Source organism: Aquila chrysaetos, chromosome 5 (genome assembly GCF_900496995.4).
Source record: "Aquila chrysaetos chrysaetos chromosome 5, bAquChr1.4, whole genome shotgun sequence".
Taxonomy (NCBI): domain Eukaryota; kingdom Metazoa; phylum Chordata; class Aves; order Accipitriformes; family Accipitridae; genus Aquila; species Aquila chrysaetos.
In genome coordinates this window covers 9,850,735-9,867,226 of record NC_044008.1, presented here as the reverse complement: position 1 = coordinate 9,867,226, position 16,492 = coordinate 9,850,735, and the positions used below count along the sequence as shown (strand labels likewise).

Genomic DNA, 16,492 nt, shown 5'->3' with positions numbered 1-16,492 from the left:
GATCTCCCTTCTAAGAATATACTCTAGAGCTCCAACATTTCAAACTTCTTTCCCAGTTGCACCTTCTCTAGATTCGGTGAATTCTTCTGAAAATGTACTCAGAGAGGAACTATGCTGATAAAGAAAAGACTCTGCCTACTTCAGAGTCCTCCTTTAGTACCGGCAGTATTATACAAAAGTTAATTGCTGACAATTGCAGCGTGAGTGGCATTACACAATTTCAAACGTAAACGTAATCTCAGGGCTCTCTTTCTTCAGTTACACCTTCCCTGTGATCCCTAATGAAATACATCAGACTACGCCAGAAACAACGCCAGTTCAAATAAACTGCACTGCATTAAACATCCACGGGCAGTATTTTCTGGTGCATAACAGCCTTTTTCCTCCTTTTCTGGACTGATCTGTTCCTTTCAGTTTATAGTTCCTTGGCAAACCCACCATCTACTGCTTATGTTAGGCATCTGATTGTCAGATTTGTACGAACTGAATATTCATGACTTGAAAATTAACCACTTCATGCCTAAAAAAAGAAAATATAAATCTTCGTCTATGCCCTGCCGTTTGAAACAGATCTGGTACCGTGGCTGCACCGCATGCCCAGCCCGGGAGAGATTCGCTGGGTGGCCAAACACGTCTCATCGTTTTAAAGTCCGGTGAAATAGCACCAGACTGGAAAAAATCCTCTTCCGCGGATCAGCACGATCCGGAGTCCTCGTCGGCAAACGCAACTAACTCTTCTTTGTCTGCGTTTAAACTGCGTGGTACCGACCGTAGCCCGGAGCGGCTCGTTAAGTGTCTTTCCAGCGATTTCCCCTAATGCCAATTTCCCCCGCTGGACGGACGATAAGGAAAGCCAGGGAGGACGGTGGGGAGAGGGGGCAGCGGCGGGGCGAGGAGGAGAGGTTTTGAGGAAAACCGAGAACGAGAGAGAACAACAGACTTACCTTTATAGGATAATTTGAGCCTCGGCACGTTATTCTTCACATGCTGGCAGTTCACTCTTCCTGCTAGTAATACTCCCAAGGAAAGCAAGGCAATCCCCCTGAGCCAGCCCATGCTGCGGCAGCCACTGTAGGGTCCCTGCGAGCCGGAGCCGCGGCGCTCCCCGTCCTGCCGGGCGCCGCCGGGGAACTTCAGGCAACCTGGGGAGCGGAGGTAACAGGTGATGGGGGTGGGCTCCGCGCCCCGCCGCGCCCCGCCGCGCCCCGCCGCCGCCGCCAGCCGCCGCCAGCCGCCCCGGCCCCCCGCCTCGCCGCCGCTGCCGCCGCCGGGGCAACTTCAAGCCCCTCTCACGCACACGCCGCGGGCCGGAAAAGGAGGCAGCCCCCGGGCGCGAGTGGCGGGCGGGCGGGGGGGGGCGGCATGATGCGGGCGGCGGCGGCGGGCGGCGGCGCGGGCAGGGGGCAGGGGCCGGGGCCGGGGCCGGGGCCGGGGCCGGGGCCGGGGCAGGGGCAGGGGCCGGGCCGGGGCTGGCCGGCGCCCCGCTCCCCGCGCGGCGGGCGGGTCCCGGGCGGCAGGGGCGGGCGCGGCGCGGCGGCAGCCCCGCGCTCCCCGCGCACATGGAGGCACGGGGGACACCGGTTCTCCCCGCGCTCCCGAGAGCGGCTGACAATGGGAGCGCAGGAAAGAAAGCTCGACGAGCCCCCCCCTCCACGCCCCCCCCCCCTTCCCCTGCTGTCACAGCACACATGCAAAAAGGAAAAAAAAAAAAAAAAAAAAAAAAAAAAAAAGAAACATCGCGGCAGAGATGAGAGGAGGGAACAGAAACCTCCACCGAGCTTGGGAAAGGCACGGAGCTATCAATTTCACGAGCTATCCTATGTCATTGTCCAGGTTGTTGGGTTTGGGTCTTTTTGTTGGTTCTGGGGTTTTTTTTTCTTTTTTTTTTTTTTTTTTTTGTAATTTCATTTTACGGTTCTAATTAAAAGATGCACGTCCCCCTTTAAAAACCACAACAGCACAACACAACCCACAACGCTGCTACCCACGTAAATAACATCTCCTGCCCATAACGTAATCCTCTTCGGGCTGCTCCCGCTTACAAACAAGTAACAAAGTCTTCCACCAGCAGAACTTCACCACTGAAGCTTTTAAAGCCTTGTTAGGGAAGGCTGCTCTAACCCTCCCGCCCCTCCCCACCTCCTGCGCTACTCCAATCCAGCAAAAGACATTCCGAGTAAAGCCCACTTCAACAATCAGTTCAAGACATATACAGGTCTAGAGGGGCTTATAAATTACACTGCAGTATTCTCTGAAGTGTTCTTATAAGTTAAAAACCTTCCAAACCTTCCAGTTTCTAGGACTGTGTGATTATTATAATCTTACACTTTTATGCAGTGAAACTAGATAATGGGTTTTGTTTGTTTGTTTAAACAAAAGGACATACAAAATCCCCACAGGTCTTCCAAATGGTGAGGAGCTGTAAATACAAACATATAAGCAACCTTAAATTCTCCCCTCCCACACATCTGAACAACCCCCTTCTAGTGAGTGATGGTTTATTAAATTTTCCATGCTGTGCTGAATATCAATTTAATGCGCATTTTGGAATGTAATGTCTTATACAGATATCTACTCTGTATTACATTCCTAATACAATATTGACAGAAACACTGGCTATTGACCTTTACAAAACATTGGCATCATCAAAGAAGTGTGATGACCCCTCTTTATTTTGTTCTATACTTTTCTAGAAAAGAGAGTCTCTGAGTGCTTTATGGTGACAGAGTCTACTGTGTTTCAGTGAGATCTCTTCCTTCCCTTCACCATTATTTACTGCTGGTTGAAAACCAGTTATCTAGTCCCACCGATAGTGACCACACTACACTCTGTATTTTACAGAACACTGCACCTCTTTTCTGTGTTCAGACCTAGCTACTAAACCAGCATCTAGGAAACAGCCTTAACTTTGAAACTGAAGTTCATAGTTGAAAATGCGGGTGTCAGTGTGGTTCTAATTAAAATGTAAAGACTCATGCAGAACAAGACTTGGTGCTATGGTAAAGCAAGGGCTAAAATTCTGTCATTGCTGCTTTCATTGCTTAATATTCACACACCAGTGGAAAAGAAGGGGCTTTTCCCCTCTCCTCTTTAACAAATTCTTCTGCTTCCTGAGCTTAATTCATTAATTCTGTGGCATTGTATCTGCCAGATTCAGCAATGCTATTGATCAGCAGCATTGTTAAGAAAATAAAATCCAAAAATAATGTTGCTTTTGGTCATTCCCACACTTGTTATCCTGAGCATTTTCATGCTCCAGGCAGTGGATTAGAGCTCCAAAATGACAAGAGACGCCTGTCTGTTTTCCATGGATTACTTGCTACAGACATTCACTCTGCAAAGGAATTCATGTCACTTTGAGATTATTTGGAGAATTGGCCTAATGAATTATCCTTTTGTATTGAGCAAATAATTAGAAACAAAACACAAAAGATTCACCATATTCAGGACTTTATAAAGCACATCATTTTACAATGATGTTGTTACACTCAATTTACTTCTAGTTGCATAAAGAAGGCACAACTACTTTTTTTTTTTTTTTTTCCTTATAAGGAAAAAAGAGTGCAGGGCTAAAATTCTATCTTTCTCATGTGGAATGAACGTGTAACACTCCAGACTATTTTACAGCAACCAAATAAACAAATCACGGTCCCCAGTCAATATATATTTTGCCCAGAAAACAGATGGATTAGATACAACGAGTACTAACTTATCCAAGATCGCATCTGAGAGATGAAATACAGCATCATTTTAGGAGAGATGAGAGATACTTTTTGCATCCTTCATGTGAGAGACCACTCACATTTTGCCTTGCTCTGTGGGATGTGCCAGTCCAAAGACACAGAGAAGGGTAAAAACTCATCCTGTGGGTCGTCCTCCTGCTATTTAGCGCTAAGTAGTGCTAATCAGCTAGTCAGTATAGCATATGCTACACCCCCTTATAAGGAGAGGGGCAATGGCAGCACTTCAGTGGTGCTTGAAGAGGCTTTATATCTCAAAGACACCCATTGCCATATGTTGCTTCTGCCAAGGCGAAACTGGGCTCTGCTTAGAAGGAATGATTTGGCCAACGCTCCTACGGCAAGTGCCAGAAACGTCAACTCTGGGAATTTAGGGTGGGCAACAACTCACTTTCAAATGACAATCTATTCACCTTTTTTCTTTGGTCTTTTGAAAGTGATCTAGCAGCTGAGTTCAGAGAGAAGGGAAAAGTAAAATCCAAACTTTCCTCAGTTCTTCAAATAATACCCTTCTTCCCTGAAGAAAAGAAGACCACAGTTATTAGCTTAATTAATTCTTCCTTTATTGCTCAGCAAGTTCAAAAGGAGTAACAGTTCTTCTGCATCATTTCCCCTATTTGTTGCAGATTTTATTTTTATTTTCTGTAATGGCATTTATATGATATTCTATATAGTGTTTTATGTCTCAAAACACAGATAGGCACTTGTGGGCTCTGTTTAACATTTCTGGTCTCATGCTGTGTGGCATTATGATCTGGAGTTTTAATACCACCTTTCAATATGTGCAGCAACTTTACATTGATAGATCCTACAAAAAGGTATACTTGGACGTGTCTGGGCTTTCGCTGTTGACCATCCATGCAGAATTACTCTTTCAATCCCTTACAAGTTGGCATCATTTGGTGCTTCTCATTACTCAGAAATAGTATTACTTGACTCATGATTACTTTAAACCGTCTTGCTGCTGCTGTGATTTTTATACTTAGAAGCTCTTGAAAGCTTAACTGCTCTGAGAAAGTCTTTAGTGTGCTTTAAAAATGTACTTATGTTTTCAGAATCGTTTCCTGTGTTTTAGATGAGTCATTACTTGTTTATATTGATGTGATCAGGTCCTTCTCAGAACTATGCAGGAATTACCAGAATCCATTTCTGATATGCAGTACCAATCCAGTAATTTTTGAGGGAAAGATTTCTTGGGTTGAGTGTGCAATTTCTGGTTAAAGTCAGAGAAAAAAACCCCTCTCAGTCTGTACCTGATTGCTAAAAACCTCCCTAGAGAACACACTCCTGTAGGAAATGTGAAATCTTAACTTGGATAAACTCCCTGCTATTTTCTTCCATAGCAGACGAGTTGCTTGATAAGCAGAATATTTACAATTCTGCAAAGGGTCCCTTTGAAATTGCTCCAGTTGTATACATAATGATACTTGTAACACGCTTTAGAATAACTGAATAATTATTGGCCCGAAAGGAGGCTCAGTCTAGAGCCCAATTACAAGTGCATTTGTCATGTGATGTGTGAGAGACCCAGGATGCAATTTCACAACATACTGACTTCAGAAGCAAAATCCCATTTCAGAATATCCAGACTTCATCTCCCTCATTTTGCTTTTATGTCATGGACCGCCACTCTCTCATTTGGGACAAAACAAATTTTTTGTGGGGACATACTAGAAGCACGGTGGAAAAGAATGCTTAAAAATAATCCTTGTGGGCATATGAAAGGGGTTGTTTTTCATACAGATGCAGTGCATGCACCAGCCAATGGAGTAGAAAGAGTTGTGAACTGGCATTGGGGAAAAGCAGCAATGCAAAGGAACTTTGGATGTTGGCCTCACTTCTGAAGGCAACATGTCATGAAGCTCTACCTCTAAGTTCAAGTCCTTTGCCTATACCAGACAGGAATCTAAACCTGGAATCTATTTGACATAGAGCTAAATGCTGACACAGTTGTTCTTCTCTTTTTCTTATGGAAGAACAAAAAAGAAAGGAACCTATAAAAGGCCTCCACAGTGAAGGAAAAAGCTTCTGATATCCTGACCTGCTGAACTGGACATCAGCTATTATTTTTACAGTGTTGACGATTATCACATTAGCTCAAGAGGTTATAAATAGCTGCTTCCACCTGGATTTCAAAGGATTTAAAATTCTGTGGAGTGGCACTTTTTAAGTTCTGAAGCAATCACAGAGCAAAGTTACTTAAAAATGCATCAGCGAAAAGGGAGTTGAAGGTGTAGAGTTTAACATTTTATCAAGCTGGAGTTGCCAAAATCACGGGCTTGCATCTAGATCTGGAAATATTCTTGCTGTTGGAAGTCTAGACATGTCTTTCACCAGCGCTCCCTTGGGCTATGTTGCATTTGGTAGCCTTATTCAAATCTCCTGAATCTACATAAAACCGTAACATTTCTTATTATTGCATGTGATTGGGTTGCTAACCACACCAGTTAGTATCTGCGTTCTCTCAATAACACTGCATCTTACCATCTTTTCACAATCAGCTTTTCCTTCATTTTTCAGGACTAATGAGACTGTACTATATGTGATGCTTGTACTTTTGGCAGCATAATGGGATCTGTATCAGTATGATGTGTTTTATTCACAATGCTTTCAGGTCTATTAAACACCTCATCAAATTCTTCAAAAATATTCTTTGCATCCTGTTCTGTAGACAGGTTATATGCCTGTCTGAACAGCAGCATTTTCAGATTGCTCCTCAAACCTAAACAAACCTTTTCTATTCCCTTGGCCTCTGCTGCCTGATGTTCATCTCATATGCAAATGTATGGCAACTGATACCCAGAGCCATGGTAAGAAACCCACCTTAATAGCTCAGTGCCAGGCATGTGACTTCAATAAGAGTTACGAAAAGCTTATTTTCCCCAACTTCTGGTATGGGTCAGTAGCTTCTGTTTCCAATGGATTAGCTCTGGGGTACTCATCCAAATTGAACAGAACTTCCAAGTCTATTAACTTTCAAGTACAGAGACTTCCGTCCCTCTGATTGCTTATGTTTATTGGCTGTTGGGCCTTCATTGAGGAAATCCTGGCAAGGACATATGTTTTTTTTACAGGAGATGAGGGAAATGCAAAGAAATATTTGATGTTCTAATTCTTCAGAGAAAAGCCAATTTAAGAAAAATCATTATAAAGGGGAAAACAAAGCAACGGCAGCCATGAAACTCTTGGCTCCTTAAATCCTATTCCAGGCCTGATGTGTTGAACTTTGTCGAGGGAAGTCTAATCAAGCTGGAAGGTCTCCTCCCAAACTACTGGCTCCGGACTGACTTGCTCCTCTAACCCAACAGATTTAATGGTTGGTGGATCTCTGAAAAGAGAGACTATGAACCAGTCCTGTCCTTTTCCCCACTGCTGGCTGAAGAGCCAGCTTGCAAGGTGTATTACACACAAATGTATTACAGATTCAGTTACTTTGGCGTTCAAATCCAATTTTGGCTTTTATCACCCACATTTTTTCAAAATTGGAACAACTGATGATACATAAAATATTTTCCTGCATAAAACCCAGGGAACTGCTACAACTCAGAAAAATAAGATATAGATCAATATCAAAATATAGTTTTCAGGATTTCCTACTTGTCTTTGAAAGTCCCCTTATGTTCTGATTTGCATCTTTAGACCCCTATATACCTTTCAAGGTCTGATCCTAAGGGATTTGCTCAGGGCCTCACACTAAGAAGTTAACATGACAAGAAATTGATCTTGCGTTTCTCACGTACTATGCCAACAGTCGCATCCTTACCTCTTCATTTGTCATAGTATGCAAGTCATTCCTGTCAGCCCTAAAAGTCCCTCCTTATCACTCCGTATACAGAAAATCCCCAGTTCTATTGTATCTGGGATCCATCATGGCCAACCTTTTGGCCCTATGTAATTTTGCTTAGTAACCTTTACTGCCAACTGTCAAAGACTTGAAAGACACAACACTATCTTGTGTGCCACCCATTCATCACAGGCTTTTAAATAGTCCAGGTGAATTGCAGCAAACCACAAACTGAAAGCGTATGCAACATCTGCTATGATTATTGTTTTTTTCTGGACTTTTCTTCTTCTCCCTCTGTTTTTTTTTCTTCTTGTGCTGAGTGGTTCATTAGTATATGACAAAGACGTGAGACCAACAAAACCGTAACCACCGGCTGTCATCTTCATACATCTGCCCTATTTGACTTTCTAGACTGAAAAACTTTTTAATGAGGATGTTTCTTTCACAGACAAATTACACGTCTGATTCTGTTGAACAGAGTGTGTGGGTGCAAATCGTCTTCGGAAGATCAAACAATATCACACAAAATGTAGGGGCTAAAGAGTCAGTTTATGGCTTCTGATGCCAAAACTGATAGCTATTTAATCACTACCCAGACAGGCTGTGGAAACCGGGAATGGTAGGTAAACTGTGATAGCTTAGGAAAACTTAGTTGAACTTTCAATAATGTGACCTCTATGAATGCTTTTAGAGTCGGCAATATGTATAAGTGTGTGCTAGAAGAGGAGGGGGGGAATTCAAAGAAAAACAAGCTCTAAGAAAGCATTAACTAACTCTCTCTTTCCCTCTCTGAATCCCCAGTGAATAGGGATTTCAGCAGGGGAGGGGAACTTTATCCCTTCTCTGGATTGAATTTGTAACTATTTCAGAAAAGCTTTCCACTACATTATTTTCCTATTTGTTTCTCCGACATCAGAGTTCATGATATTTTAGGCAGGTAAATATAGACACAGGAAAGAAAGATTTCTTCTCTCTCCTGAAGTGTTGAAATCCGAAACAAAGTTAGGATGGAGCTAAACCAGTCAGTCACATAAATCTTGTCTGTGGAAATTCAAACGTAGCTTGAACACGTGCACACACATATACCATTAGAGCAATTCTCTAGGAAAATAACTGAAACCCCAACTTGTTTTCTGTCTCTCAGGCATTCTAGAAATACTTCAAATACTTTGCTACTTTGACATTTGTACGTGCATACAGAGAGCATAACTACAAAGAGCATCAGGTAATAAAACACACAACCCTGACTCTATAATGAGTTTTTTCCACCAGCACTTGAGCTTGGTGAAAGTGCAGTCAAACCTAAGTCTGAACAGTTACAGTCCATCTTCCCTCTTTTCTCTCCAAGCAGGGTATGAAGCTGCAGTTTCAGTGTTTAGAGCTCCCTGGAGCAGCTCACCAGGTGACTGAGGACTAACGGCGGTGGTAAAGGTGGTAAAAGTGGTAAAGGAAACATATGGCCAGATGTGGGGAGGAGCACTGCACCACGGCAGCCTGACACCCTGTTGGAGATCATATGATAATGCAGATCTGCTGACACTGTATAACATCTTTCTGCTATCACAGAGCCTGCCCGGTTCCCTGTACCTGAGAAGGAAAGACAAAGATGCTGGTACTGCCAGTAAATATTTCCCACGACAATAGAAATTCTTAATTCTGGACGAGAATTAGCTACTTAGCAACACCTTAGTGACTTGTGATCAGACTAGGAAAAATTTCATATACTAATAAGCCAGGTATTCTGTACATGCAAAATAGTGTAATTAAAGCATATTTTATGTCATATAAAAATAGTAATGGAAAAAGACTGGACTCATACATGCACACTATGTATCTATCTATATATATACACACATAGAGACAATACACGTTGTATATGGATTGTATAACACAAAATTAGCATAATTAGCCATCTTCATTTTCCCTGGCATTTCACAATATCTCACAGATGGTTCCCTCAGGTTTTCTTTTTTGTTGTTGTTGTTTCTTTCTGTTTAAAGCTTATATGCATCGTGTACTGGTTTCATGCATGTCTCAGCCAAATTCCAGGGTATTTCTTAAAGCTTTACATAACAATATTATAAACTATAAATATATGTCTATGAAGGTTGCTTTTCTTCTTTCTTTTTTTTTTCTTCTTTTTTTTTCATGTTTGTCTCTACCTTCAAGTGAAACAGAACAAGAATATGTTCATAAAGACAAAAATTCCATTGTTTATACTGATCAGCAGAGACTAGGCAGTGAGGGGGAGAAAACGAGGCATCTGTTGAATACAAATGAAGACAGCAGGTTGGTGTGTGAGTACTTAGGTTCTGAAGCTACTTGTCATTTGCTTTTAGTGGCTGAAATCTCACCCTCCTCCTCCCCCCCCCCCGCCCCCATGGGACAAAGTTACGGAAAACAGGGTGACTTCAGGAAGGTGACTTTACATGAAATTGAGAAAGCTGAGGCACGCAAGTCCAGTCTTTACCCATTTGAAGCAGTGTTCCACCTCAGACCTAAGTTTACCAATGACAATTTTGTTCTAAACAGTCCCTTTTAGCTGTTAAAGAGCTTGAAACTCCTTGCGTGATGTTGCTAACGACAGGGAACAGTGTGCTGAAGCCTAGAATTAGTGTCCTTAAAGGGTTTATTATGATGGCAAAACCAACTGTTCGGAGAGCTCCCTTGTGCCCAAAAGGTCTATATTGTGCTTCAGCAGAGGGGGGTTTCACAATAAATTGTGAAAATTGGAAGGAGAAGAAGAGGAAAAAACCAGCACCCCAGACTTCAAACAAATCTTGCTCTCCATTTTTCTTCCAAAGTGTTGAACGATACATGACGTCATATGATGTGTGGTAATTCCCCCTTCTCTATTTTGAAGGGAATAAATGGGTTCTATTTCTGAGAAAATGTATTAAAGCCAAATTTTACTCTCAGTTACCCTGATGTCAATCCCAAGCAACAACAATTCAAATGCAATTCCTCTGGATTCACACTGATGTAAGGGAGAACAGAATGTGGTGCTTGAAAAAGCAGCTGTCACCTTATGGAAAACTTTATGAAATATCTTATTTGGAAACAAGCGTTCTTCTGTGCAGTGTATTTTCCTGTACTTCTTTTCTCTCATTCTTTCTTTCTGAAGATAGTGCTTTAAAACAGAATCACTGTTGTTTCTTAAGAATTTATCTGCTTCTGCACTTATTCTCCACCTGACATCCTAATCCTCTGTTTGTGACATAATAATCATTTTTACAATGACCAATTGTGATATTACAAGCTGGGCTTAAAATCTGATCCGAAAAATGTATTTTACTCTGATATCTTACATAACGTCGTATCAACTTTCAGCTCAAGAGATAATAATTTCAACCAAGTGACATCAATTAAGTTTTCATACAAGGGAGTGGTGCACTTGATATAACTCCCTAGAGATAATTCCCTCTGGAGTTTACAGTTTTATGATTTGACCTTTAAAAATATTTCCACTCTCTACCCAATGCTTGGTTATGCAAGTCTAATGATTTTGCCAAAGTAGAAAGCTTTACGTATACAATTCAGTCCAGTCTCCCACAGGAGTTAAAAGTCGCAACAAGCAGAAACTTAAGAAAAGGAAAATCAAATGCAAATATATTTCTCATGAATTGTTCAATGAATTTCAGATACCATAATGATTTATGAGAATAAACTGAAAAGCAACATCCTTCTTGACAAGTGCTGAGTGAGTACCCTTCTAAAGTTTGCAGTCTTGTGTTTGAGGATATGGTTTCATCCTGTATTTTTGCTCTGAAATTCAGTGGTTTCTCTGTTCATCCTACCATCTTTGGCAGCTTTAACTGGAGTTATTCATAGGTTTCAAATGATGCACATGCTTTGCTGGATCTGCGCCCATGTGTGTTGAAATTTTGTTATGAGTAGGACAGCCAGCAAAATCCAGAATCAGGGAGAGCCAATTTTTGTTCTTTAATGCACTTCAAACTTTAAGGAAGGACCTCCGAGAAAAATAGGAATCTAGGGAAACAGGTATCAGATGCTGTGTTGCTTGAACCTCCTCTTCTTGACAGCTGAAAACATTTGAAAAATGGCAGTCTATGCCTAAACTTAAGCCTGATGACAAACTCGGACGGATGCAGGACCACGATTTCTAGAGACTCAAAGTTTCATGATTAAGTAGTCCATTATACAGAGATTTGAGCTGTAAATTATTTTTAACAAATATTAAACTCTAGGTTGTTTAAATGACTGGATTTCAACATGTTTCCTTCTTTAATAGATTTTTCTAAGGAAATTACTTCATCAAATTAAATATTTTGCTTTTTATAAGATGCTAAACATAGAAACCAACAGGTGGAAGAAATAAACTAATATTTTGTGAATATTCTCTGCTGCAATTGTTATTTTAAAGTCATTATTTCTCATTAAAGAGCTCAGAAGTTCCCACCCTTCCACAAGTTTTGTTTTCCTAAGTCAAGAGAACTCTGGCTGGTGAAGGAATTATTTTCCTCTTGGTAAAATATCCTGCTATGGTAAAATGTTCCATCTGGAGTGCCCAGCTATAGAACCGTAAAAGTAAATGTCTCTGTGCTATCATCTCCTTGAAAGCCATGTGCACACAAGATGAGTCTCTTACACCATAAGATGGATCTCTGATGACATGAATTAGTATAAAGCATGTGTTGCTTTGGAAAACTTTGTTTAATATTGAACATTGGTTGATGATACTCTCCAGTGATATCACATTACAAAACTGATTATAAAAATACCGCAACCACATTATGGATAAAGTTATTATCCATTCTGTTTGCCACACCAAGGCCTTACCATGGAAATCCATCCTAGATTTATTGCCCGCAAATTATTCTATATGTGAAATAAATTAGTTGGAGAAAGAAGCATATCTTTATGGCTTTCAGCACATCTCCTGTGGAAACAGCATGAAAAATGCAAAACCTATTTTACTAATCTCTTCCAACATTTTGTATATGCAACAGCCACTGCCACAAAAGCCATATTTCTTCACTGATCACGTTTTCAAGACTCCTGAAACAAAGCTTTCAAAGTACAGTTTGATAGAGACTGTTAACTTGTTTGCTTGTTTATATGTTTCTTTTTTTAACATATTATATAGTTCAATTACTGGAAAGGATAAGTTTGAGATGGTTACTGTTGTTATTGCATGAAATTGATCTGGGCTCCAGCCAAACACAAGTCTCATTCTCATTAAGACAGAGACATTCAGATGAAAATTAAGACCCTTCTAATGAAATATACTGGAGGATTAAGTTACCAGTGGCAGGACACATTACCTTATTTATCTAGTTGTGCTTGCATGACTTGCTAGGCCAGCAGTTATGACAAACGTTCTTTGCGCAACCTATTTTCAAGACTATTTCCATTAAAAGTAACATGATTGAGTACACTGCTTTGCTCATAGTTGAGATATGCTACAATGTTTATATCAAACCAATTAAACTGTGTTGTTTTAAAGCAATAAAAATGGTTCTATAATTGCCACATGTTCTTCTCTGCCATTTTCAAGTCTGGAGACTAGGAAATAGTTTGCAAGCTTTCTGTGCACGCTATTTCATCCTCATGCATTTGACCTTTTCATTTTATCTTGTGTTGATTTGTATGATAAAACATTCTAGATCTTTTTTGTGTGTATGTGATTGTAATTCTTCCTTATCTTTTTCTAACATTTAGAGTAAAGATACCTAAAATGATATTATTATTATTATTGTTGCTGTTGCTGTTGTTGTTATTTCAAGTATTTTTCTTGCTTACACATTATCATGGTAGTACCTAGCATGTTACAGGCAAAATCACTGAGCAGCTAAGTTAAAACACTGTAGTTGCACACAATCATGTCATTAACATACTCTTGCTGGCAGTTGAAAAATGTGTTACATAGCTCCCTTTGACACATCTGCTCTTGCGCAATACGTACTATCATCTTCATAAGCGTGTATTAATTCTGAATGCCTCCATCTGAACCAAATTAGAAGAGCCTGAATTTCAAATAATGGGTGCCCTAAAAAATGTCTTTCATAAAATGTTATATTTGGAGGCATGTAAAGTTAGCTACCACTTCTGAAAACCTCTTGGAAAGCACTATTTGTGTGTTTAAAGTTGGGGAATTAAACTATTTAAAATTTTGTGCTATTGGGTCTCTGTGTGGGAGTAGACAAATAAGGAAGGGTCTCCTTTTCAATACCTGAAATTACAGGGAACATTTTTCTCTATGGACTTTTGGTATCTTCTGTGGAACATTTTCCTTTGCGTTCATGTAAGCTAGAGCACCAAAGGCCTGTTCAAAGCTGGTTTGAGGTAGAAGCAAGACATGTAAAGATTTAGGGCATGGAGTTACCTGCAAGGCCATAAGGAGTATTTGTTCACGCTAAGTGGGGTGTAGCAAGCACCCTTGAGCATCAGGCTTTAATGGCACTAATATTACCTGCCTAGAAACAGCTCTGGAGGTATAGAAACAGTCTGGGGAGCAGAACAGGTAGCTTAGCACTTGGATAGTTCGGTATTTTTTTTTTTCTGAAATATGAAACCTCTTAAGACTACTTAGCAGGCTGTGTTTTGAGGCTCAGGATGTAGGGCTGAGTATAGAACTGTGTAAATGTGAGTTGTTATGCATCACCTGACTGTGTGAACACCCAGCCTATCATTAGTGCATGGTAATAATGTGTGAGCTCATACCTCTGTCACCAATGCAAAAAGCACCTATGGGCTACACTTCTTGTCCCTCCACTGCACAGTAATTCCATTCGCTGCTGAAGCCCTAGTCAATGCAACACATCGCAGAAGCGATGCCTAGCACTGAGCATTCTAGCTGGAAATCTCAGCAGAGGCAGGAGGGAAAAGCAGGAAGAAAGAAATTGATAAAAAAACCCAAAACCTAGTGAAGTTCTCTGAGTTCAGAGGCTGTTTATGTGGGGGGGAAAGAAATCGAAGCCCTTCCTGGAGGATGTTATGATTAGTAACAGCATTAATGTTTGAGCTGATATTTGTACTGTATCTTGTACGTTCTCCAAGAGGAAAAAGTCTGAAAGAGTCAAATGATGGGAGAAACAGAGATACGGAGATGAAGAAACTTGCCCATGAAATGCTATAAATCCAATCCAATGTGAGTATTATGTATATTAGACCATCTTGTATCTCTGAGATCTCAAGTTAACAGAGGAAAGCACAATGTCAGGATACATAGCTGTAAAGGAGAGGGCTGATGATAATTTTGTGCTTCATCTATACTTAGAGAAAGAGTGAGAGAAAAAAAAGAAAGAGGGCATATGTTTTTATTAGCTGCCATATATTATTTTACAAACAACCCATATTCATGGGCCATATTGGACTGCAAACTCCACTTCTGTCCCTGTCAAGTGCCCAGCTTTAGCCAGCAAAGACCTGATGGCAGATATCTACAATCATATAACAGTAAATGGAGGGCTTTGAACTCATTTGCTTGCGTGAGATAAATAACTTTAAGAGACATGGTTAATGGCATACTTATCTTGTGCACAAGTGGAAGAGTTGGCTGTGATCCACTTCCGACTTTGAATTTTTACTACCACAGCTAGTATCAGATAAAAGCTGTTTTCTGGAACCAAGAAAATTGTGTTAAGAGAGAACAGCAGGGTTCTGCCTCCTTCACGGCAGTTGGGAGTTAGTGGAAATGCTGTAATTTCATTTCAGCAATTTACGTTAGGACACCTCTCAGTCAGAAGAAAGTCTTTGTTATGCACTTGTAAACCAGAATATCAGCAGTGTCTGGAACAGAACAGGTTAATGTTATAATGCTGATAAATAAATAACAAACTTCAACTCAGAACAGCCAACAATATGGGTTACAGATCCATCGGTCAGCTGAGGAATCTGGCCAAGGCAGATGGCGTTTACCATTTAAAGGATTTTCTAGTACTTTTTCTGGGACAACAGTTCACACTACAAAAAATTCTGTCATAACACTGTTTGTCAAAGGAGAAACAAAAACTGCACAAGCACAGAGACTGTCTTATGCTGTATTACCAGAAGATAATGCATCCACAACACAGCTAAGTGAATGGGACAAGATTTGCTGTATACACTGCTATATCTATGCTGCTTCTTTCTATGTATTTAAAAGGATGTCATTCTTCAGTGCGTAATAAATTCCCTTTCAAAAACTAGGTTAGCTTCACTGAATTTGTTTTTATGAAGAACATTTCACACACACCATTTCACCTACTTTTCAAAACTAAAGATATTTCTCCAATGTCTCTGGAACATGAAGAGTTACTTCAGGAGAAAAGAAAATCATATTTAGATTCTCTGTTTCTACTATGCTTTTACAGTTCTGTATTTCTGCTCTGTGTTTCTACTGACCACAGGTGAACAGCCTCCAGGGCTGGGGAGGCAGATGGTTAAAAAAATCAACAATGAAGAAATATCTCTGTCTTCTACCTACACCCGTTGGAACCTGAGCTGAGTTTTACAGCAAGAAAGTTCTTTCAGTAATGATAGAAATTTTATCCCTATTTTTCTTAGAGAAGGGTCACAGTGTTTTGGATTAATTTCAGCCTTTAGTTATCTGTGTTTAAAGTGTATATGATATATTCTCTCTGCGACATCTTTTTAGATGCAGACCAAAAGCTGTGTGAACCGTTTGCTGATTACATGGGATGTGGCAAGATGGAATACTGCTGTCAGGTGGCATTTCTATGTATCACCTTAATGCAATGAATAATAGTCATTAACAATGTATAACATGGAAATCTGATTGCCTGAGTAAAAGCTGTCTTACAGTTGTACTTTGAAAAACAAATGGATGCTCTGTCCATTTGCTTGTGGAGATGGCTCTGGGATATGGACATAAAAAATAGCGGAATTAGAAGGTTGATCCTATTTACGCTCAGTAGAAATAATGCACCTGCCATACGCAAGAGCAGTAGCCTTAATAAGGAGCTGAGATACCTGAAAAGAAGACTGAAAGCATCAGAAAAATTAC

At 40.5% G+C, this 16,492-nt stretch overlaps 1 protein-coding gene across 4 annotated transcripts in view; it reads right to left on the bottom strand.

Moving 5' to 3' along the window:
• The window catches only part of SEMA3A (semaphorin 3A), a 335,619-nt gene that overhangs the window by 168,862 nt on the left and 150,265 nt on the right, over positions 1-16,492 (bottom strand). Inside the window, exons 1-2 of one of the 4 annotated variants that reach the window (XM_030015368.1) lie at positions 1,989-2,063; positions 945-1,142 (exon numbers count right to left, since the gene is read on the bottom strand). In XM_030015368.1, the coding sequence (XP_029871228.1) occupies positions 945-1,142; positions 1,989-2,010 (220 nt within the window). In that variant the 5' untranslated portion in view covers positions 2,011-2,063. Of the gene's footprint in view, positions 1-944; positions 1,266-1,297; positions 1,400-1,988; positions 2,064-16,492 lie in introns of those variants that run through there. The other 3 variants (XM_030015367.1, XM_030015370.1, XM_030015369.1) reach the window with 3 other exon arrangements.